This window comes from Ornithodoros turicata, chromosome 3 (assembly GCF_037126465.1).
Source record: "Ornithodoros turicata isolate Travis chromosome 3, ASM3712646v1, whole genome shotgun sequence".
NCBI lineage: Eukaryota > Metazoa > Arthropoda > Arachnida > Ixodida > Argasidae > Ornithodoros > Ornithodoros turicata.
Window position 1 is genome coordinate 60,746,058 of NC_088203.1, and position 23,575 is coordinate 60,769,632.

At 46.2% G+C, this 23,575-nt stretch overlaps 1 protein-coding gene across 1 annotated transcript in view; it reads right to left on the reverse strand.

Annotated features, from left to right (window-relative positions):
- LOC135389548 (uncharacterized) overlaps positions 1-23,575 on the reverse strand; it is a 99,102-nt gene that overhangs the window by 29,003 nt on the left and 46,524 nt on the right. The window contains exon 3 of the mRNA XM_064619583.1: positions 17,263-17,324. Coding sequence (XP_064475653.1) covers positions 17,263-17,324 — 62 coding nt within the window. The remainder of the gene's footprint in view (positions 1-17,262; positions 17,325-23,575) is intronic.

A 23,575-nucleotide genomic window follows, 5' to 3' on the forward strand; every position in this document is an offset into this window, starting at 1 on the left:
TCCGGGCGCTAATCCGGCGAAAACGAAAATGGCAGTGGGCATTTGTGACCACTTTCTACGTCGAGAATTTCGGGCCTCTTCAACATGAGTGCGCTGGAATTCCGCAGTCGAGAACTGTCGCTCACACAGAACTGTTGTTCATGCGTTAGGGTGGTGGAAAGTGTGTTCTTCACAGCAGAAGATTCCTCGTCCAGAGATTAGTCGGAGTCACACTCGTCCTCAGCAGTAGCTCACCGTGCCGTGAACATGGACTGATTTGTGAAATTTCCATGTATCAGGGAGAAGCACTTGTGTAAGCCGAAACAAGCGCTGTTTTTCGTCGTGCAGGTGTTCATGTGTGAAATGCAAACCGACGGATACTGCGGTTTTTGCTGCTGAGAGGTAGAGAATGCGTGTGGAAGGCAGACAGATAATTGTATCAGAACTAACGAATATTTCGAAATACTGTGCCTTGACACCGAAGTACTGCAAGTGTCTTACGTACATCCGAGAAATCGAAGAGCATGGCAATATACACGGCAGCGCCGTGTGGTCTTTACGCGCTACTTGAACAGCAAACTGGACGGAACACACTTATTTCTGCAGGAAATTCCGTCACCTGGTTGGAGGAGGTCTTCCATTCACAAGAAGGATATGGGGTGCTCCGAGAAAATACAATAGAAAGTACTCCACTGGTTCTCGATCTGCGTCATGCATGCAATTAGGGATGCTTTCCCAGTTAGCAGACTTGTAGAAATGTTGATGTCAGCATATTTTCATGTCGTGCTTGCGGCAAGTTTTTCTCATTCCTTTTTCTTTGCTGTCACAGCATATTATAATTACTAGTTTGTTCCTGGAGGGTTAAGTAACCTGTGGGCATAGATGTATTTCTAGGTTATACTCATGTCTCAATTGTATATGTGAGGAGTAAGTAAGATAATTTTCATCAGTGTCATTCAGCTGAACTGTGTCCATAACCTTTTAGTACACTTCTTAGTGACCACGTTTCCAAATGTCAATTAATATTTGAACCAAGATCGGGATTTAACACTTAATTAACTCTGTTTTGCTAAACGGAGTACTTGTTACTCATTCATTATCACGTCACCAACTAACATTTGTAAAGAAGGACTTGAGGGCTGACTTCAATTATTATTAACCCTTGATCTGGGTTCAAAGTTAACCATGCACCATTGGTGTGCATAGTACTCCAAAATGGCTAAATAATTTATTGCATAAGTTCTCTGTTACTGTAATTGAGATGTACTTTTGTAAAGTACTTTTGACAGCCCTGCAAATTGAAACTGGCTTCAGTGTACACTACAAATGCATCGTAACATTTGACTGAAATATAATATAAGAGCAGAAGCAACGTTTTGTCACAACTCAAACTATATCTTTCTTATTTATTGTCCAGGGATTTAGGAAACAGAGTAGGACGTCCTGCCCTCTGATGTTTTGACGTACTTGATAGAGTTGTAAAACCTGCAACAAAATAAACAAGAGACGTATAAACACTTTTGTCTTTTGCTTTTGAATTTAACATGCTGTTATATTTTACCATTTGTTCACTTTTGTATTCTCTGTTGGTGAAAAGATTACAGGAACTATAATCTTGATGAAGATGAGAACTTTTCTTCAGGCATGCTAAGCGAGACAAAAGAAATGTACAAACAAGGTTGTACAAAAACAGCAAATCTCCGTCGACTAAAACTTTATATGTGTGGATGTTACCACATCGTGTAGTTTCCATCCAAAAGTAGGACTATGCAAGGTTGTTTGGTAGTTGTCGGTAGGTTGTTGGCATGTTGATGTGCTATACCGTTATAGCACATCAATATAGATGAGGGCCAAACACAGTAGACAGCGTGATGGCTGCAAACTCAAGTGAAGATTTATTCAACAGAACAAGAAACCGAAAGCATGAGTAGAGAGTGTATGGTGAACCACACTAATTTCGGAGAAGGTAGGATCGGAAGAGCAATAAAGAGAAATGACAGTTGCATCCGAGCTAGGGGAACTCTGCAAATTTAGGACCAATATGATGTGATAACCTTGCATGGCTCACTACAGCTCTGACAGACATTGAACAATTCCAGTAGTGGGGCTTCAAAGACAATGAACGTTCGCTGTTTCATAGGGCATTCAAGCGTAGAGGATGCTTCTCTAGAAAATTAATTAGCGTTCCTTAGTCATGAATTCATAACTACACCTCAACAGGAAGTATTCTTGTACCCTTCAAACAAGCTAGTAGTACTCATCGGTTTCTTCTCCTATTATATACCTGCTTTCAGCTATTTCTGTCATGTCAACTTGAGTGCCTGGATCACACACACACGAATCAGTCTTGCGCCACTTCAACACTGGAAGGCCCCTAAAATTAAATTTGTTGATGTTGACAATGTTGAGTACGGGACAAGTAGGATAACATAAGTTAAATGGAATTACGTCATCGCTATATTATAATTTATACATGTGTGACGCCTGTACGTACCTAAGACGTTGTGTTGAACTCATCACCTCGGTGAACCAAAATCACTGGGTACTGAGCATCAGTGCAATCGTTACGTCTTCGCAATTCGCCTTCTATGGCATATTCGTAGTCATCAGCAGCAAAATGAGCTCAGCACACACGACACGACGGCTACATCTAATAACCGATTGTTTCGAACCACATTCGTTTTCGCGCACTCTCCTGTTGAATCTTGGTTTAGAAAACGCCCACCGCCGATGGTGAACGAACATGATTTTTGCATCCCCCAACACCAAAACTACACCAGGCATATGTAGGTCTCTCGAATAATTGACACAACAGCCACGAACATGTCATTCACTTATACTTTGTGCTTCGCGCGACCAACATGACCACCCACGACGCAAACAATAAACGCGATAACACAGATGGCCTTGCAGATGGCGCGGCGGATCGTAGCACGTAGCGGCGAAATAGCTGAATGCTTTATTAACGTAAAAGCTATGGAAGTGAGCGTCATTTTTAAAATGTCGTTTAGCTGTAAGATAATGTGCGTGAACTTTGTTCTCTACAAAATCAACTCTCACGTGGTAAGGGTTAACCAATCCCTGGGAGCCCTGACCCGAAACCCAAGTTGCTCTTTTTCGCCGTTCGCTGGCAGCACCGTCCATGTTCCGGCAATCTTCAAAATATTTATACGTAAAAAATATGCCGAATTGAGAAGTAATGCTTTCTGTGTCTTATCAAACAACGATGTTGTGCACGACAGCGGGCAAAAATATGGGGGTTATTTTTCACTTTTCGGTCCCTTTAATACGCCAAACAATTTCTCATTTCGCCGTTGTTTGTGCATGCAATCGAATTAAACTTACAGCTCACCCTTCATTTCGACTCACAGGCGAACAGGGCTCTCGAATGTGTAGATGCTCGCGAGAACACCAATGTACAGTGTCTGTTCCCTGTTTGGAAGTGAATGCAACTTCATTTCCAAAGCATTTCGGCTGAGTGGCCCAATCTCTTGTTGCTGTTTCTTCTTTCTTTTGTTTTTACTTCATATATGTATATATTTTTTTTTTTTTTTGAAACGCCGCGCTGATTTTCTTTCATGGGAAGCAAAGCGGAGCAACAGAAAGTGAAACGAGTGGCGACGGTGGCAGATGTTAAAAAAATGGCAGAAACACGCTTTATATTTTACTACAAAGCGTATACTGACTTCTGAAAAATAAAAAAAGTAACACGCGCTCGAGACACACGCTACATCCCAGAGAGCTCCTGTTTCTATCCGTACCTCCTGGTTATGTCCGCAAAGTGCACGTTCGTAGGAAGTTCGAAGCCCGGCCAAGTGGATCTCCGTAGTATCTCCGCTGTAGGAATTTCATTATTCTGCGGGTATCCGTATCTCCGTGAATGTATATCCGATGGACATCCGTAGGACAGAATTTTCTGACTGGGAGGCGGATTTCAAAAATCCGCAGGACGTACTGTAGACGCATGCAGTACGGCCAAACTTGCATCCATGAACGTCATCTGTTTGTCCAGGGGATGTCCTACATGACATTTGGAGGAATGTGGCAGGACATTGCCACCAATGCAAGGACCTCCTCGACCTGCATATATTTCACTGTTTCCGTTGTATTTTCTGTTCTGTCATTTTTTTTTCAACGCCGGGAACCACACGTTCCACTTTGTTTCTTCTCTGTTTGTTTCGTCTCGTACGTATTCCCCATAACCGACGATAGGCGCCATATAGACGCTTCCAGGACTACTAAGTCCAATAAGGTCACTAGGCATATGCAGTGACATTTCCTAAGAAAACAACAAACAACAACTTTAGTTTTGACCTTGGAGAGTGGGGAGTTTCATCGCCACAGGCGATACTCTACCCCATAGCTGGTTGGAATGGGGGGAATAAAATAACGAGCCCCATCACAGTAACGATCAAAGTCCGATGGTGTCCAGAAATGTCAGAAGAGCTTTGAGCGCAGAGCGTTGCTGGTCCTAAGAGAAAACATATACTATATACACTCTTAAACCCGTACCTTTTATTGTAACTTTTAGAAACATGTAACTTCTGTATAGACGTAGATTTCGAGATTTCTTATAGGTTACACCACTGTAACCTATATTTAGAGGTTATAAGCGACCAAGGTCATGTCTTTACAACACGAATAGAAGTTACATCTCGGGAAAAACAAAAACATCTTGTTGTAACTTATAAATGTACCCTCTACTCCGACACTGTAACTTCTAAGCGAAATCTCCAACGATAATCTCTTTGTTAGTTTCTTATCGTTTGTTTTTCAGCATAATGCCGCGTTTCAGCCTCCCATTCAAGACGACAGTTGCGAATCTACGCTGTTATTTTTTATCTGTTTCAGCGTCACGTATACATCAACTACATGTTGTCAATGCTGTATGAACACAGATTATAAGTTCGCAGTCTGAGATACTGATAGTATGTTTCTTTCTAAAGGGTGGAAAACAATTGTCAATGCCGCAACCACCAACATTTTCGATTTCGCTGCGTAGCCGAGCCTGGTCTAGGTCTATCCACACTGAGAGCGGTTTCGTTGAAACGCTTAACGCTCGTCGTCCGTCCGTTAACAAGTGTAATCTGTTTTAATCAGTGGTTTTCCTCGCGTTTATCATAGTATCGTCAGGAACAACGGAAAAGCTAGATGTCGCTAGCAAACAAGTATATTTTCGGTGTTCTCAGGGGAAAGTGTAGTGAGTGCGAAGATTGCAAAGAATATATAACCGAAAACGAACGTCACCACCGCAGCCCTAATTCACACACTTCATACACTGGGTAAGTGTACATTTTGTGCTAGGTACGTGCGTTATTTTGATAGCAAGAGCTCTTAGCGCAGGTTTGTTGTGATTATGGCAAGCGTTTTGCGGTCCTGCATATGAACGCCACTTACGCTTGCTACTTTTCTGCTCTTACTTGGTCGCCAAGTCAATACACCGGCGTGCATTTTGCGAGCTGCGGATATATGCATCGAGATATATAATTCGCAGCTTCCTACTTGTTGTATTCTTACGATATTCTAAGACTCAATCGCGGAGTGAACGCCTTCCCGCATATATGCTGCTTTGTACCTTGTGCTTTGTACGGATTTGAATGGTTCCGTAAATGTTACTCTCATTGCCCAAACTTTTGTTCCCAGGATCCCACATGCATGTTCACATACTGTCACCAGCGCAATGCAGTACCTCACAAACTCGTCCCAGAGCGCCTCCAACGCTGATAACGCAGTAATGTAGTGTCTCCTGCGTTACTGTACACTCATATTCCTCAAGGTTGTGTGCGTTTTATGTAATACTGTATTGCCATTTGCGCTCGCCTCTGCAACACGAATGTGGAATAAATTTTTTTCTGCTGCAGTTCTCCATTCCGTTGGGTGTGTTCAGCTTAGCAAACATAGGTCAGTTGTTTTGACTCGCTAGCTTCCTCGCACTTTTATGCATTGCTTCTCACTTAGAAGATAGTTCTTTTTTCCACATACATGGTAAAGCGACCATGGTTTCTCCTCACACCAGAATCGCACTTGTGCACAATGTGTCACCTCTCGACAGACTTCTGTTTTTGTAATATACATATGTTCAAGATCTCCTTTTCTGCTGGTTCATTTTGGTACCTTGGTGTGTTCTGTAAATGTCTGTCCATATCCCACGCACAGGGTGTTTGTTTTTATTCGCATCACACCAGCGCTCATTTGACAGGTGGGTTATGTTAATTTTCGCAAATTAACCCATCCGTAGTTACAAATATTTCCGACATTTCCTGACGCATGTGTTTGTAACTACGGATCGACTAATTAGCAAAGATTCACATAACCCACCTGCCAAATGAGCGCTACTCTGTTGCGAATAAAAATGAACATCCTGTATAAAAAGGCGCACGTTGGCGTAACCTTTACGGGTAGGTGCTGGATTGAAGGCCGTAACCTCTAATTAGCGGGTTTCCTTGTAACTTTTATAAAAGGTGTCACTCAGAGGGTACCTGGTAGCTTCTGAAATAGAGGGTAAAATATTGCGATTTTTTACCCTTTACTAAAGGGTACGGAGTTAAGAGTGTATTGCTTATCTAGCGAGCTTCCGCAAATTCGGGAGTCCTGCTCGCCTCCGAGTCAAAATGAAGGGTAAAGCCTCGCTAAGTTTAATTCGATAAGGTAAGTTTAATTCGATTACGTACACAAAAAACACTGAAATGAGAAATGGCTTGGAGCATTATCTCACCATCACAATAACCTGTGCGTTTTTTACTGCTTTCGGCTTGATACATCCAATTGGCCCAAAGAAAGACGAACTTCCACAGAGCTACAAGTGCCCTACAAGTCGCGCAATAAATGTTCCATGTAACATCCCATCAGGGACCCCATCCGGACAATTCTTGAAACAGCCGCGATGGGACATCCTTGGTACATCGACCGACATTGGTGGTTGTCTGGGTTTGAGTTTGGGGCCCCTGATATAAAGCAACAGCATGAAACAACAAGTGCTCCTCGTTAGAGGTTCTGCACAGAAAATAAAGGAGGGGTGCTGTGTTGTAGGGCTGTGTGGATAAACCACTGAGCTGACGCAACCCATGTGGGCGTGCTTCCAATACCGCACGGAAAGCGGTGTCGTACGCTGCGTTCCCGACCATATATGAAGGGAAAAGATGCCATATTCCTGCGAAAACAGCAGCTACTAATTGGTGGCGAGTCATGTGGCATCGCCGGTACTTTTTTGGTTTGGGTTTTATAGTTCTCTGCATAATCCGTTTAAAGCACAGTTTCCGAACACCTGGATAGGTGTGCCAGTAACGGGTCAGAGGGCCGTCAGAAAGGAGCGAGGAAAACTCCCTTATTGGCACCCTTAGGTAACAAACGAGGCACCGTTCGCTCACGAGACAGAATGACGTGGAAGTGCTTTCTCCTTACACACGGAAACAATATTTCGCAAGAATATAGTGTGAGACACGTTCATTGCAATGGCATAAATTCGATTTTGAAGACACGGTACATTGAAGCGTTTTAATGTCACAGGAATCAGTTTTTTTTTTCCCCTTATGGTAGACACACTTTTATAGGCCAAAGCACCGGAGGTAACCATAACAGCATTAACATAAGCATTTAGAGTGCACCTCCGTGTAGGCTTCAGCTGTTGGTGGGCACTGACAATAAATAAATAAATAACCGTGCGATTTCTCGCGTTGTTTTCTTTCACAGCGATTCCTTCACAACCACTGACACGTGTATTTTGTTAGCAAGGCGTAATAACAGTTCCTCCCTCTTATTCCCCTCTCATTCCTCCCCCTCCCTCCCCCTCATTCCTCCAGCTTAACGGCATTTTAAGTGCAAATACTATTTTATTTTTTATTATAATTTATGTATATATATATATATTTTTTTTTTTTTTCAGGTGGCGACAACGGTGAATCCGAAAGTGCCCGCCTAGGCAAAAATATGCTACCTTCTGAGTAATTTCTCTTGCATCAGCTTAGAGAATTCCTATTGAGCCCTCAATAAAGGTTACCGGGTATTATTATATTTCCTGTTTATGTTTGATGCAGCTTAGTCTTTTCTTAATGATGCTGACACACACAGCCACATGTTTCAAGCGATAAAGATTTTGTTATTAAAAATGTATCCTTTCGAAACGTCTTCCTTCCAGGCTCAAAGTACTGTTGCAAAGCTGTCGCTCCGCAATTGATTTTGTATGATACTGAGTGAAACTTGATTCGTTTCTGGAACCTCCTTCCTTAGGCATATTATGCCATGCGCATACTCTTTTCCCCTCTCTCTGTCTCTCGGGATTATGGGTCTATGGAACTAAAGTTTCACACGGCGACCGCAGCGCCAACTTCCTCATCATGTGCCGACCACCCTTACTAGACCATAGACTCACAAACGTCACGTGTTCATGACAAAAATAAGCCAGAGCTTTGCCTCTGACAACAGAATTTGACAAACAAAGCGTGGTGTATTACAGTGAGAGTGGTTTCCGTACTATTTGGAGGAAACAAAGAGTGAAATATCTGTGTGGTGTAGGTTACGCGCCAGTCCACCCTCCGCCCAAATGTTTGGTGCCACCCCACCCTTCCTTTTTTGTGCACCTCCTACAGGGGGCCTTTGTACTTGCAACTTTAGACACACGTCAACAATGATACACGAAGCTGTTGCAACGTTGCGTAGTAGCATAGCCACCTTTATACTACATGCCTGCCCAATTATCTTGAAACACACAGGCGCCGGTCGTCCACAATGGTGGCGCTAGTTCCTAGGGTGATGATAGTTTTCTCGATGCGATATCCGTAGTATTGGTCGTGACGCCGTCCTCCAACCGATTATAACCGATGGCGCCTGACACTCGGAGGCATGATATGACACTCGAAAGAGAACGTATCAACGCTAACCGGCGCGGCGTCCTTCGATGATCACTGGCTTATACAGGGTGTCCCAGAAAACGTGTCATTGAATTATAATAAAAAAACTACACCACCTAGAGTCATGCGGTCAATGGCATTTGTTCTTACTGGGTTTTTGCCACCTCCTCGTGTGAATGTCGTGTAACGTAAATTTAATTATGTAAATTTTTGCGAGCTAAAGTCGGAAATTTGCCTAGTAAAGGTCACTTTTTTACCCCACCAATGTGAAGAGCGTGTCTAATTTAGTCAAATTAATGATAATTGACAGGGATATCCAGAAGCTATCCCATCGGAAAAAATAGCCGAACGCCGAATAGCCGAATGCTTTACGGAGGTCGCACAGAATAGCGCACGATGAATTTTTCAGCGCAATCTTTGTCAGTCCGACGAAAGGAGGTTGGAAACCCAGCCCTCCCCGACATCGCAGAAAGAGATAAAACAGGCACGGCTTATCACGTCCGACTTTCGCTGGGATAATGCTTTCCCTCTCCCAATTTTAGAAACTGTTACTTTTTCTACTATCACTCTGTGGGCTAGCTTCGGAACCTCCTTTCGTCGCACTGCGAGCGATTGCGCTCAAAAAGTCATCGCGCGCTATGGTCCGGTGCTCCGAAAAGCATGATATTCGGCTATTTTTTCCGATGGGATAGCTCGTGAGTATCACTGTGAATTATCATGAATCTGAGTGAATTCGGCACGCTCTTCATATTGGTGGGGTAAAAAAGTGACCTTTACTTGGCAAATTTCCGAGTTCAGTTTGCAAATATTTACATAATTAACCTTGGAGTACATGACATTCACATTAGGAGGTGGCAAAAACCTAATAAGAACAAATGCTGTTGACCGCATGATTCTAGGTGGCGTAGTTTTTTTATTATAATTCAATGACATGTTTTCTGGGACACCCTGTAGAGCAATGGCAGTCCTACACAACGTGCACACACCTACGACGCTTATCTCCGCTAAGCGCAGTAGAGCTGCACTGCAGCATGTATCGAGCATGCGGCATCGTAAGCTTACGGGGATGGGAAATGTTGTCGCTGCTCCAACTCAGTAATGGTTCCGACCCTAGGAAACTGGCGTCCCATACGGTAGCGTCAACGGCCGATTTTGTCTCGTCGGGCAAGCATGTAGTATGTAGGAGGCGTCTAGTAGAGTGTTGTGCCTGGCATGTTCTCTGCCTTACCGCTGAACTGGGAACGTCGTCTCTTTTGTGGAAATCATTGCGCCACTATTTTTCGGAGTCGCAGTGTAAGTGATACATACCTTTGTACGGACAAACGTCCGGCTGCTACACGACCACAATTGACGGTGCAGAATACGGTTCGGAGCGCAAACACAAGTCGTGCAACAGGTATAACAGGAACTCACCGCATGACACTCCCCTAACTAACAATATGTCCGGATGTTTTGTTAAAAATGGGACGCATACACACTTTCGTGACACATATGCAGTTTTGTTACTGTCACAAAAATGTAGGTTTCGTTCGACCTAGCTCAGTGATGTCTGCTGACGTATCAAAGAAAGGAGAGCGGTGCGTTGATTGCGCTCTCTGATTTGCATGTAAATAAATTTTCCCACGTGCCCTTAGGGTAATTAAATAAATTAATAAAAGGAAACTCTTGTGGTGCACAAAATACTCAGGTACAACGAAACCCCTGTTTTCACTCGTTTTTTTTTTTTAATGCAACATAGAGTTTTAGTGCATCATCCGCTATCGCCTTTGCGTACGTAAGGTTTTTAGGGTGGCGGGTTTTCCCAAAAAATTCGAGGAAAAACGTATGCCGGTAAAACTTGAACGATTTCAGATGCATCAGAAAAAAAACTCCGCATTTGTGGGTTTCAATAATCGAAAATTGAGTAAGAAAAGCCCCGCCCTGTTGACTGGTTGATTCGGTTCGTCTCCTTTTGTGTCGAGATTGACCTCGAATCGGGTGTTATCAGCCCCGGTGACAATAAAGGGTGTCCATGTTAATCAAATCCACTGTGCAGCTGTATTTTGAGAATCATCCGTGCGAAGCATCCGTGTAAATACGAGTAGCTCCATCCTTGCGTACTTCGCCATTGGAATCACTGAATAGGTCACTCGAATTGAATGGACTTACTGAATAGGTTACTGACATTCTTCGACATGCGGGCATTTTGAGGACATTTCAACCGTTTCGCAGGTCTGCTTGGAAAACGCCCACTGCCTTGGGTTTTCCTTTTTCTGTGAATCGTGCTTTCCCCTCAAAGTAGACATGGAAACACAGATCGCATAGACATTATCTTAAAGGAGCATTAAAGTGGTATCTAAATGGCCAAAAAGTGCTGTCATCTTGTAAAGCAGTATGTGAAACGCATTCCCACAAAATATTTGTCAAAAGTTGTTTCACCACGGCGCAAATAATTTGGAAAATCGCTGCCGCGGTGACAGGCCGGAGCGCTCCAACTGCAGACCACACCCATTCTACTGTGACGTTTGGGGTAGAGAGCCCCTCATTCGTTGATAGGAAAAACCGTCTGCTACGAACATTGCGAGCTATTTCTTGTTGACTTCTGTTCTTTATATGATTTATATCACTTTTCCTAGAAAAAACAAAGCATATGTGCAGCCTGAGAAAATACGATTACGATCACAGGAGTAATATACCCGTGGCTTCTGTGCAGTCTCAGAAATCACAGTAGCAGAAAGCAAGTGATGGCGGCGGTATTGTGGCGCCACCTGTTAGCTACTGAACCAACTGCGCGGTGAAAACGGTACGTCGGACAGGCTGCACGCTGTCGAGAAGCAGGGGGTTTTCGCTGTACAAAACGCAGTTAATTTCGGGCAGCACTACTCGTTCTTCCCGTGGTGTCTGCGGTCCCAAAAAATCGTGGTTGTGTCGTTGACAGCCTTCAAGCCCTCCGTTTCGGATATCACGTAGCCGGATAACGCATGGCGTCACCGAAGCGGTAGCAGACGCTCCCGCCTGCGCGGTGTTGCTCACCTCGATCATGTAATCCCAGGTCCAATGAGAAGCGTCCTTACCACTCGCGTCACATAGTGACGCGCGTGGCGGCGCTCATCACGTGTCTATCGTGAAGGCGAAGGAGGGTGTTTCGCCCACGGGAGGTTCAGGGAGCTCTAGCAAGCGTCCCAATTTTGCTACGGTTGCACTAATTGTGGGAAAACTGTTTTCGGCCGCTTAACATTCCGTACTGACCAAAACCAGAAACAAAGTTGTGGGCCTTTAGACTGCTCCTTTAAAGATAGGTAGCTTGGTGTTGCAACGCTGGCAGCATATCGGAGGTATGGCATCGGCTAGCTACAAAATGAAGAACCAAGACGCTCGGCTTCCAGCAACAACTGATTTCATACGCAGGCAGCAAGGTGCGCACGAAGCTTTGCGCACATGACTGTGCTTGCCTGGTGCATTGTCTTTGTCGTGCGGCGGCGGCGCTACAGGGCTCCCCCTCGAGTGGCAGCAAAAGGCTGTGACGTGACGTTGAGGCTTTGTGCGGGATGACGATGGCAGTGAAGGGTCGATGGCGAAGGAAACGGGCAGGTAGTCATTGTCGATGAATGACGGGTTAAGCCTGTCGATGCTAACGGTGTCTTTACGCCCGTTGACGGAAATGATGAAAAACTTCTGTGCGTTCGAGGACTGGATGAGGACCAGAGTAGGGCGGCTGCAGAGCCTTTCGAGTAGCATCAGCCCGAAGAAAAACGTGGGACGCGGTGCGCAACTCCAGCGGAATGTAGTGCGGTCGGGATGTAGGAGTGCGTGGAGGTGTAGCACGTATGGCTCGTCAAGATACGGCGAAGACGACTGACGTAAGTGGCGATATCAGGTACCAGGCTGGAGGACGGGCTGAAGAAGTCACTAGGTAGACGAAGAGCGGTGTCATATACGAGCTCGGCGCTACTGCATGCAAGATCTTGATTCAGTGCGGCTCGAATTCCAAATGGCACAAACGGAATGATGTCGATCCAGTGGGTGGGGTCTTCATAAGACATGATGGCACCATTTAGTAGGTTAAAAAGCGATAAAAACCGGGCTGTTTGGTGGTACATCTAAAAGCGATAAAACCCTGGTGCAGGGGACACAAAGAGACAACACAGACGAAGCACTGGTCTGTGTTGTCTCTTTGTGTCCCCTGCACCGGGGTTTTATCGCTTTTAGACCATTTAGTTGCTTGTCCATTCGAAGTCCATTCGAAGTATGGTGATACGACGCGGTGCGGCAGTGTGTCGTACCGAGGACAGCAGTGAAGGCATAGAAGAGATGGGATTCAAACTGTCGGCCTCTATCGGTGGCGATGCAGGATGGGACACTGAAACGCGAGACCCAACAGAAGATGAAAGTCGAAGCGAAAGTCGAAGCTGGCACAAGGCGGAAGGGGACCGACAATGTCGATGTGAACGACATCGAAGCGGGCATCCGCAGTGCCGGAGGCTACCCATGAATATCTGTGTGCATTCGGGGCCAGACGAAACGTTGGCAGACAAGCTTTTAGGTCGCACGCACGCCGGGGTGCGCGAGACGGTGGAGCGAGGTGAAGACAGCGCGACCTTGAGGCACAAATGGTCGAGGCTGGCCGGTGGAGATGTCGCAGCAGAGGCGGAGGGAGGATCCCGGGGTAGCTATATCGTCGAAGCGAAGTGAACTGGACGACGATTGGAGAGCCTTGAGTTCAGCATCATCTTGCTGAGCGAGGGCGAGGTCTTCCGAGGAGCAGGACAAGTTCTGTAGGGCACCAATTCGACTCAATGCATCCGCAGGAGTGTTGTCTGTGCCGCGCATATGAATGACGTCGGTGGTAAACTCTGACAAGAAAGCAAGATGGCGAGTCTCACGCGGCGAGTAACGATTACTCGCAGACCGAAAGACGAAAGTGAGAGGCTTGTGGTCGGTAACAATTCTAAACTGCCGATCCTCAAGGAAAGAGCCGAAATGGTGCACAGCAAGGTAGGCAACAAGCAGCTCTCTGTCGAACGTGCTGTACTTGGCTTCGGCAGGCTTGAGGCTCTTGGAAAAGAAAACAATGGGAGACCAGGTGCCTCGAATCTCCTGCTGCAGGACGCACCGACGGCAACGCTGGAGGCGTCTACCATGAGGGCTGTCGGTGCTGTGTGCTTGGGGTGATGAAGCAGGGTGGCAGTGGAGAGACTAGTCTTGATGGCAGAAAAAGCGTTCGAGGCCTCGGCCGGCCAGGTCAGGCTAGAAGAACTGGCTTTGGGGCGGAGTAAGAAGTCTTCAAGTGGCTTGAGGATATGAACACGTTTCGGTATGACACGCCTGTAGAAATTCACAAGCCTTAGGGAAACGTCGTAACTGCCGTTGCGTCTGGGGTTGTGGATAATTCACGATGGCTTCAACCTTACTGGGCAATGGAGTGATACCGACGGCTGAACCTCTGTGTCCAAGGAACTCCAGGGTTGATACTCCAAACTCATACATCCCTATATCAATAACGATGCCATGGGTGACTAGACGAGAGAAGAGGAGTGGAAGATGTTGTAAATGTTCTGCGACGGACGAGCTTGTGACAAGGATGTCGTCGAAGAAGGTGTATGCGAAGGGGAGACCGCAAATGACAGTGTCTCTGAATCGCTGAAATGTCTGAGCAGTATTGCGAAGTCGGAACGGCATACGTTGGAATTCAAAAAGGTCAAACGCAGTCGTTATGGCTGTCTTTGGAAGTGTTTACCGGAGCGACGGGTTTCTGATGGTCGGCTTTCATGAGATTGATCTTAGAAAATGAAGATATGTCGTGGAGATTCGCTGCGTAGTCTGCTAGTCGAAGTAGGGAGTAGCGATCAGGCATCGTGACTAGATTTAGAGCGCGGTATTCACTACATGGTCGCCAGTCCCCCGTCTTCTTGGGGACCATATGAAGCGGTGAGGACCAGCTACTTGATGATGGACGAGAGATTTCCTGCCGCTGCCCATTCGCAGCACTAAAAAGCACTAAAAACATTCGCTATGACTCTGCCCATAAGCAGCATATATGCTTGAACTCTAGACGGGCGACGACTAACTTCTCGGAAGCTAATGGTCGTGCGCGGGAGAAAACGGGAGCCCCTTTCGTCTGTATGTAATGCACGACGTCGTGATGCACTGGTCGCGTCCAGTCTGACGGCTGAGTGAGTGGCGGAAATTCTTGCACTACATGAGCGAAAGGAAAATGGAGTGGTGGAAGCATCGCAGAAGTGAAAGAAGCTGGAGGCTGAGCAGCTATAGCTCGGACAGAGAGGGTCGTAGTAGTGTCCTTGAGGAGGTGACGTGCAACGTCAACGGAGAGACCAAAATGGTGTAAAAAATCTGCGCCTAGTGCTCGCCCGACGCCCGCGACGAGGAATACCCATGAGAATGACCGTCTGAACCAAGATCGAGCGTCCGTGATTTCTGGATGAACACTGCTATGCCGGTGTGGTTGACTGCCAGAAGATGGAACACAAATTGATGGCATTGATCAGTTGGGGAAGCGGGCAGGACGCTCACCTCAGCTCCAGTATCAACCAGGAAACGAATATTGGAAACACTGTCTGTGACGTAGAAAAGGCGACTAGGTTTTACAGAGGGGATAACGGCGGTCGCCGTTAGCGTTCCCCGGTCCATTTCCCGACCATGAACAAGGGTTTCTGCAACGGTATTCGTTAGCTCCAAAAGTTGCATGATACCAACAGATGCCAATATCGTTTGGAGAGGAAGACGTCGACGGCTGTGGACGTTCCCGGTTTGAAGAAAGCGATCGCTGATCTGGTGCTGCAAGGACCGCGACATACGGTCCGGTAATCGCCATGATGTTGTCTGCGTGTTGTGCCAAGTCCGAGAGGGAAGGGGTTGACGCAGTGGTCAAATATCATCGCACGGCATCTACACGGTCAACTTAACCGTGCGAAGACGGCGGCTTCCTGATCACAAATAACCTTCACACGCGGACGCGGCTGCACTTATAACGCATGTTTCTTCCATAGGTATCAAAAGTTAGATATGAGACAAGATAAAGAAAAAATAAGAAACTGACCCGCCTGAACTCATGAAACCACTGGAAGGTATGGCTTGTCGGTTCGTCGACAGCTTATCTGCTCCGGAATGTTCTTTTTCTTTTAGTTTTCATGTTGGCCAAAAGAGAACCTGCCTCCTTCACGAACACACGGAGAGAGTTCAATCTCTTTCTGTTTTATCGATGTAAATACCCAATAAGCAATAAACCTCGCCTATACAGAACGGCATTTTCCTTCCTCACTGTATAGCCTGTGTTCCTAATATACTTGAAACCAGGTCCCCCAAACTTACCTCGGAAAAGCGTGCAACGAAGAACGCCGCCACTAGATACCCCATTGTTGCCGTTCCGGATCACTTCAGCCCGCTAAGTGTAGCGGCAAAAGGTTTTTGTTGTTTCTGCGAATGAATCTAGTCTTGATATGTCCAAATAAAACGCGTAGAACAACTTTCTGTGTCGTGTTTCACTTTTTGGTCCCGTTTTTAAACGTGTTGAGCGATCGGAAGGATCTAGTGCACGGCTGCGTGCATCACGTAGCGTACCTGTCGTACCAGGCGCCGCAGGCGCAGTCGTCCATTTCTTCTTCGGTGACTTGGCCTGGCTTGGATTGTGCTTCAACTGGATCTTTAGCGCGCTAAAATCAAACGCAAGCCAACGTCTGGTAACAATGGGGTATCTAAGGGCGGCCTCCGGCATTGCACGCATCGGGATAGGAACAAATACATGGGAAAATGGCGACCTTGGGGGACCTGCTTGAAACAGACGCAGGCAATTTAAACAAAAGTACGACGGTTGAGGCTCTTTAGCTGACGACACAGACAGGAACGTTTTATCATCTGCCGTGAATGAAACAATCATAGTTGTAAATCAACAGCCAATCTTTATCTCCAAGTCTGTGCGATGTACATGCATTATCTGACTGCATCGAACCCTTTGGGGGGTTGCTTGAACGCAAGAAGTGCTGAAAGCAGTGGAAAGCACAGAAAGATTTTGCGCAAGAGGTACTGCTTTATACGGTGCAAGACACGGTACCTCGTAAACTGACCGTGTCGTGTACCCCATAAATATGCTTGTACCTCGTACATACAAAGCGAGATCCTTTGTCTCGCCCTGTACCTCTTAAAGCAACTGCGGAAAAGCACTGATGTACGTGATATTTACCAGGTACAGCTCGATATAAGGTACGTTATAAGGTACCGATTTTAGAGTGTATAGGATTCCGAGCTCGCAAGAGTTCAGCCATACTGTTCAGCGAGTTTCCCCAGCAACTTCATTTCGAGAGAGCTCAGAGGTGTTTCGTGTTTCCAAGTCCTCGCGCGAAAAAAAATAAAAATAAAAATAAGAATATTCACCGTGTAGTCGGTGGCAGTAATGGCCGTGGAAAGACACCAAGGTACAGTGCATTTAAAGCCTTTCTCTTACCTCCAACGATGACGACGAAAATGAGCAACAGCAGGCCTGGTTCGCCGCCGAGGAATTCGATCCTGCATATAGAGCAGAAGGGATGCTGCAGTATGTGCAAACAGGATAATCTGTGTCGCACGTGGTGGTCTGCATTATGCCTAGCACGCGTTCAATGACCATGACAACTGACATGTGTAAAAGCGAACGTTTCAGACATTAGGCGTCCCAGTATGGGAATCCAATACAGCGACATTGCCACACGATCAACAAGTGCACAGCAAACGCAGTCCCGTGTGTAGAGTAGCTGCTTCCCCTCTGCGTTGAGGGCACAATATTATTGTCGTACGACAATCTCTTCAGACGGGCTTTCACCGCACAGATGGCGCATTTTCGTTTGACCTGTGGGCGATGTCCCAAGAGTACCCGTACTTCGATCACCTTTGGTCGTACAACTACGGATACTTGTGAAATCGATCCTTCCTGAATCGTCAACTCGCTCTCGATGGAGGAAGCCATGGTAGAAAAGCAACAATGGTGCACTGGTACGCATATGCGAGGGGTCTTCCCTCATTGGTTAGCCGCATCGTTTCGTGTCTCTGACACCGCAAACAGTTCGGTCTAGATCGCTTGCGATCTCTTGCGTTGCGTGTGGTCCCGGTACACAGCATTTGGTTGCCATGAGATCCGTACCAGGCCGCATAAACGCATGAAAACGCAACAATGTGAAGTAGGCATAAAACGAGATGCACATAGGAATTGCGTCGTTTTTCACTACCCGGGACTGCGAATATGTTACCCTGTTTAGCGAACATATCAAGGAAACCTTGTGTAAACAATTCGATCAAAGTGAAACAAATCCGCGAGAGAAAATACAGATCTCCTTCCGCCCCCGCCCCCGAAATGTGTATTCTTCCACTATCCTGTGGAAACAATATATCACACAAACCGGCCAGTGTCTTAATGACCGCCTTCTGCAGCACCAAGCAAAGTTAAGATAGGAGGATTGTGCATTGAGTCTAGGAGGTTTGCAACTCTTGTTCGAATTGTAGGACCCCTTTTCAAGGAGACTAAGTCGACTGGACGGCAATGTGCGGGCAGAGGTAGCGGCTAAGCAATGGACCAGCCACACCAAGAGAGAATGGCCCTCTTTCTCTCTCTAGAAGCGTACCGAGTCCGAGCGTTCCGAGATTAGGGTCGGATCGACAGCGTTTACGTGAGCTGCTCCAAGTGCTCCCAAGCGCGTGGAAATGGGAAGAGGAGGCTAGTGATGAGGTAGAGGGATGCGACGTTGCAAACGTTGCTGAGTCGCAGAGGTGGGCGTTGGTCCTCACAAGCTTCTCCCTCACCTCAATTTTCTGGGAGAAAAATTTTCCTCACATCACATCACGTCAAAGAATGTTTTTAAAATTTTTCCTCACCTCACCTCAAACATTTTTTGAAAACTTTTCCTCACTTCACCTCACCTCAAAAAATGTTTTGAAACTTTCCTCACCTCACCACATTTTTTTCAAGCTAATTGTGTATTCGATGTGACGTTCGCAGGGATTGAAGAATCTACATCATTAAAGTCGCGTTGGCTTTGAGTGACTGCCAATGAACTCGTGAAATTGCTTAGTCGTTCTTTTTTTTTTTTGCTGGCAGATTTGGCCTAATCAATCACAGAAAACGCTTCGCGGAACGATTGTTATACCCGTAAAAGTTGCGCGTATCACCGGCGAGAGAGGAGGATAGTCCCCGCCCAGGTAAGAGACAAAAGCTGCAAAAACAAGGAAAGATATCCCGTGTACGTGCGGAAAAAGTTTTCATAAAGTGCGCGTTCATAAAATTTTCCTCACCTCACCTCAAATTTTTTTGAAAATTTTCCTCACCTCATAAAAAAATTTAAAAAGATTTTCCTCACCTCACCTCAAAATGTTTCTTGAAAATTTTCCTCACCTCACCTCAAACAACGCCAGAAAAATTGGCCCTCACCCTCACACGCCCTCGTGAGGGTGCCCACCTCTGCTGAGTTGGTATTTACTGCCGCCAAATACAAACTGGCAAAATGGCGGTCCCTCGCCTCGTTGCGCTTTGGCGTTTGCTTTGCTCCCAGACGTTTTTTTTTTTTTGCATTGCTGGCATGTTTACAGTGGTACAATGTACTGAGTACCATGTTAGCCATCCACAACCGGAGACGCTGCACTGTTATACGCCGGATTCACGCGGTTTGCTTAGCCTTACCTTGAAAACCTTACAGTTGGATGGACGGTCCAATAAGAGTGGGCTGTTATCCAAGGTATGCACGAATTAACTTTGTTACAGTAAGTTATTATAGCCCAATAATGAATTTACTGAACATCACATGCAGGACTAAGCTTTCATGCTCCACCCAACGTTAGGCGAAGGTCTGCCTAGATGAAAGTACGGTCTAATGACTGGTGGGAGCGCATCCTGCATACGACATTTTACGCCTGCTGATTGGCGCGATATTTTCAGGACGACAAGGGAGTCCTTTGTAGAGCTTGTTGCAAATTTGGCACCACGTATCTCACCTTCCGATGCCTGCGCAAGACTGCCGGTTCCCGTAGACCAGAGAGCGGCAATCCCCGTCTACAAATTGGCCAGCACTTGTGAATATCCATCGTTTTTATCGATGAATATCGAACTGTAGGCAATGTGTTTGGGGTATACAAATCAACTCTCAAGAAGTGTTTGTACATGGTATGCAGAGCATTGACAAAACACCTTATGTAGCAGTACATATCACTTCGTACCGCTATCATTTCGTGGCTAAGGCTATGATGTTCCTTTTGGCTTCGAAAGACTGTGTCATATTCCACAAATCTTTTGTGCAATCGACGGAACCCACATCCCAATCCAAGCGCCAAATAAGGGTTATCGTGACTTTGTGAACAGGAAGGTATGGCCGTCATTCAACATGCAGGCTGTTGTGGACCACAGAGGAAAGTGAGTGTCTACCAGGAAGGGAGGTCTTTTTTGGGGGTAGCAGAATTCGCTTGCGCGAATTCAACCTCCCCTTGTTATTTAACCAACAACAACAACAAAGTGAGTGTATCCAGTTTATTAGTATTTGTCATGCAGCAAACCATCTTGCCTACACTGGACTAAAAACGTATTTTTTAAACCTCTCCATAAAATGCAATCATAAGAAAATTAATTATCGCCTGATTAGCGTACGAACTGCGTGATTTCGATAACATTAATTCCAGTCAGTCATTAACAGTCATTGTAAAAGGAATGTAATGGCACAACAGTCACAAATACTGCGGATGCACTGAAAAAGATGTATGCTGGTGTCTCCTGGTATCTAGCTGGTTTTCGTCCCTGCTACATGAAAATTATGTTGTGACCTGCTTTCAGTTACTTTCCTCATATATCACAGGCTTAGGAGTATCTAGGGTGCCAGGTTCTGCCTATGATGGAAATACGTTTAAGTCATCAGTCCTTTACCAAAGGCAGCACGAGGTCATTCCAAAAAGACATGGAAAACATGGAGAGACAAGGCTATTAGCGGCAAGTCTATTCCGTTAAAGTTGGTGAGTGACTCAGCTTATCCTCTGCCGTGATGGCTGATCAAGGGAGGTGTAACAGCGCCAACAAGAGGAGTTTTAACAGCGGAGCAAGAATCATTCAATTGCTAGCTGCATGGATTGCCGTTGAGCAAGCCTTCGGAAGGTTGAAAGGCCGCTGGAGAACTATTTTCAAGTGTACAGACATATTTTTACGAATTTGTTCCCGTCGCTTGCAGCGGGCAGTGTATATCCCCCACAATTTCTGTCACCGGCGATATGAAATGTTTAGTGAATCCTGGATGGTAAGGGATGAAAGCAGTGAACCGACTGTCCAGTGCACCTGTCAAAGCAGTGATGGAGATTCTGTCCGTGACTTTTTGTGAGCTCCTTTGAGACACAACTATCCTCTCTAAAGAAGCAGATATAACAAAGCATCCCGAGCACTTGGCAAGAAAGCATGTAAAAACAGCAGAAGCCTTAACATTTATTAACAAGCATTAGTAGTTGTACACATATTTTATCGTATAAGCTTAGTGTACAATGTATACAATGTAGACTATATGTATGTATGTACACTGTTATGTGTATAATGTACACTCGTAATTGTTACGCTGTCCTGCGTCGCGACTGCGCCAATACGCGGCCTGCAGTATTCATCGCGAATCCCGAAATCTCGGGACGTGAAAAGCAGCCGGGAATCTCGAGATTTTGCGATCCGGGATATCGCGGATCCCAACACTGCTCGCAGGTACTGTTCAAGTAACTTTGTCTGTGTTTGTCTTGATTGATGGAATACCTACCAGCCCAACTTCTTCTTCCATAAAGCGGTATGACCTATATCGTTTTCATCATCTTGGCTGTCTATGTCATATGTAGGTGCCTGCACCAATGGTCGATGCCCACACAGCGTGTGTACTTTTTCATGCCACTTCCACTGTGGCGGCGCCACACCACTCCTTTCCTGTCGAAGACGTTCCTGTAAAAGATCGATGTAAAAATTCAGTGTAAGGTTACTGGTGTAATTTACAGAATTAACTGCTTAATGTGGACGAAGATACAGTCGTAAGCGGCACTTGCGAATTGATGCCAGATCCAAACAATTTATACAGAAATCTTTCCCTGTTTCTTCGACGTCCCTCGTGCGCTGACTGCCGTCGTACCAGCGGTTAAAGCGCAGAATTATGTGTGCCAAAAGAAGCTCCACCTCACCAAATTATGTAAAACTGCGTATATGTTGCCTCAATCTAGCATCACTGCACGTACGACTTGATTTTGTGCCCAAAGTGATCAGAATACTTACCGCGTTATATTTTGACTTGAACTTCTTCCAGTGTTTACGAATTGGCTTCCAATCGCACGAATAGCCCAGGTCGCTCATTTCCTATTCAACCCTCCTGAAACAGAATTGGTTACGTTGCTGTTTGGAATCGAGAATCTCTACTATTCTCCCTTCTCGCAAAATTGAAAATGCAGCGAATTGGTGGGGATCTTGCTCCTGGGTTTTCACTTCCCGATATTTCTTCGAATTGACAGTTTAACAGTCCGAGCATTCCGAAAGCAAAAAAGCGTGCGGACGAAGTTAGGAAACAGCGATCGGAATGTGCCCCAAATGATATTTCCCATGAAGCAGTGCGAGGAGGAATCTGTAGAGCGCAACCTACCGCAAGGGACTCGGTGCGCGCCGAGGTGTTCACAAGTGAACCGAACCGACTCGATCCACCCCTCTGGAGCGGAATAAGACGGCCCGCATTTGGGAGCGCCCCGAGGCGTTTTCGTGAGCGAAATGGGTTCGGTTCGCTCTAAACGATCCAATGTACGAGTGGTGTTCAAGTCAAACCGGGACTTTTCATTTTTCGCAAAAGTAAAATGAACTTACAGGCGAGAAATTAGTTTTATCTTTCAGCGTAATCTCCAGCTGCACTAATGCACTTGTCCCAGCGTTTCACGAGGGCTTGGATGCCAGTAGCGTAGAAATCCCTACCGGCACGTAGCAGCCATGATCGGACCCGCATTCTTGACCGCGTTGTCGCAGCTGAAGTGGTGGCCCCTAAGGAACGCCTTCAGTGGCGCGAAGAGATGAAAATCGCTGGGGGCGAGGTCCGGACTGTAAGGGGGATGTGGCAGCAACTCCCAGCCAAGTTCCTGTAAGGTGCGTGTCGTGAGATGCGCGGTTTGCGGGCGTGCACTGTCCTGTAGGAGGAGGACTCCTTCGGTGATGAGTCCCGGCCGCTTTTGCTTCAGCGCCTCATGCACATCCCTGAGAACCTGGCACTAATATGCACTATTGAACGCACTATGTCCACTATTGATATCGAGACATGTTATCCGTCGGTGCTTGAGGATCAGGCGCTCCACAAGTTGGATGTTCTCAGGAACTCTGACACTGGGCTCTGAGCCGCCCCGGCCGGGATCGTTCTGCACTGATGTACGGCCGTCTCGGAACCGTTTGCACCACTCAAACGCTTTGCTGCGGCTAAGTGTATCGTGGCCATACTGAGCCTGAAGTCTTCTGTGAATTTCAGATGACTTACGCCTTCATTCACGATAAACTTCATGACAATTCGCTGTTCGATGTGCGCGCTCACCTCGTTGTCGGCCATCTTGTCCAGCACGTGTCTTCTGTTTTGCACAAACTTTGGACCATCACGTGGTGAACGCGGACCACCACGTGGTGTTGCGTGTGAAAATGACGAAAAACAAGTAGCGCGAGCCATTTGTACACTCAGAAGACAGAACGTCCCGGTTTGACTTGAACACCCCTCGTAAATGGCGCCAACGAATGGCTATTGGAGGTGTATAGCGTGGGAGCTACAGATGAC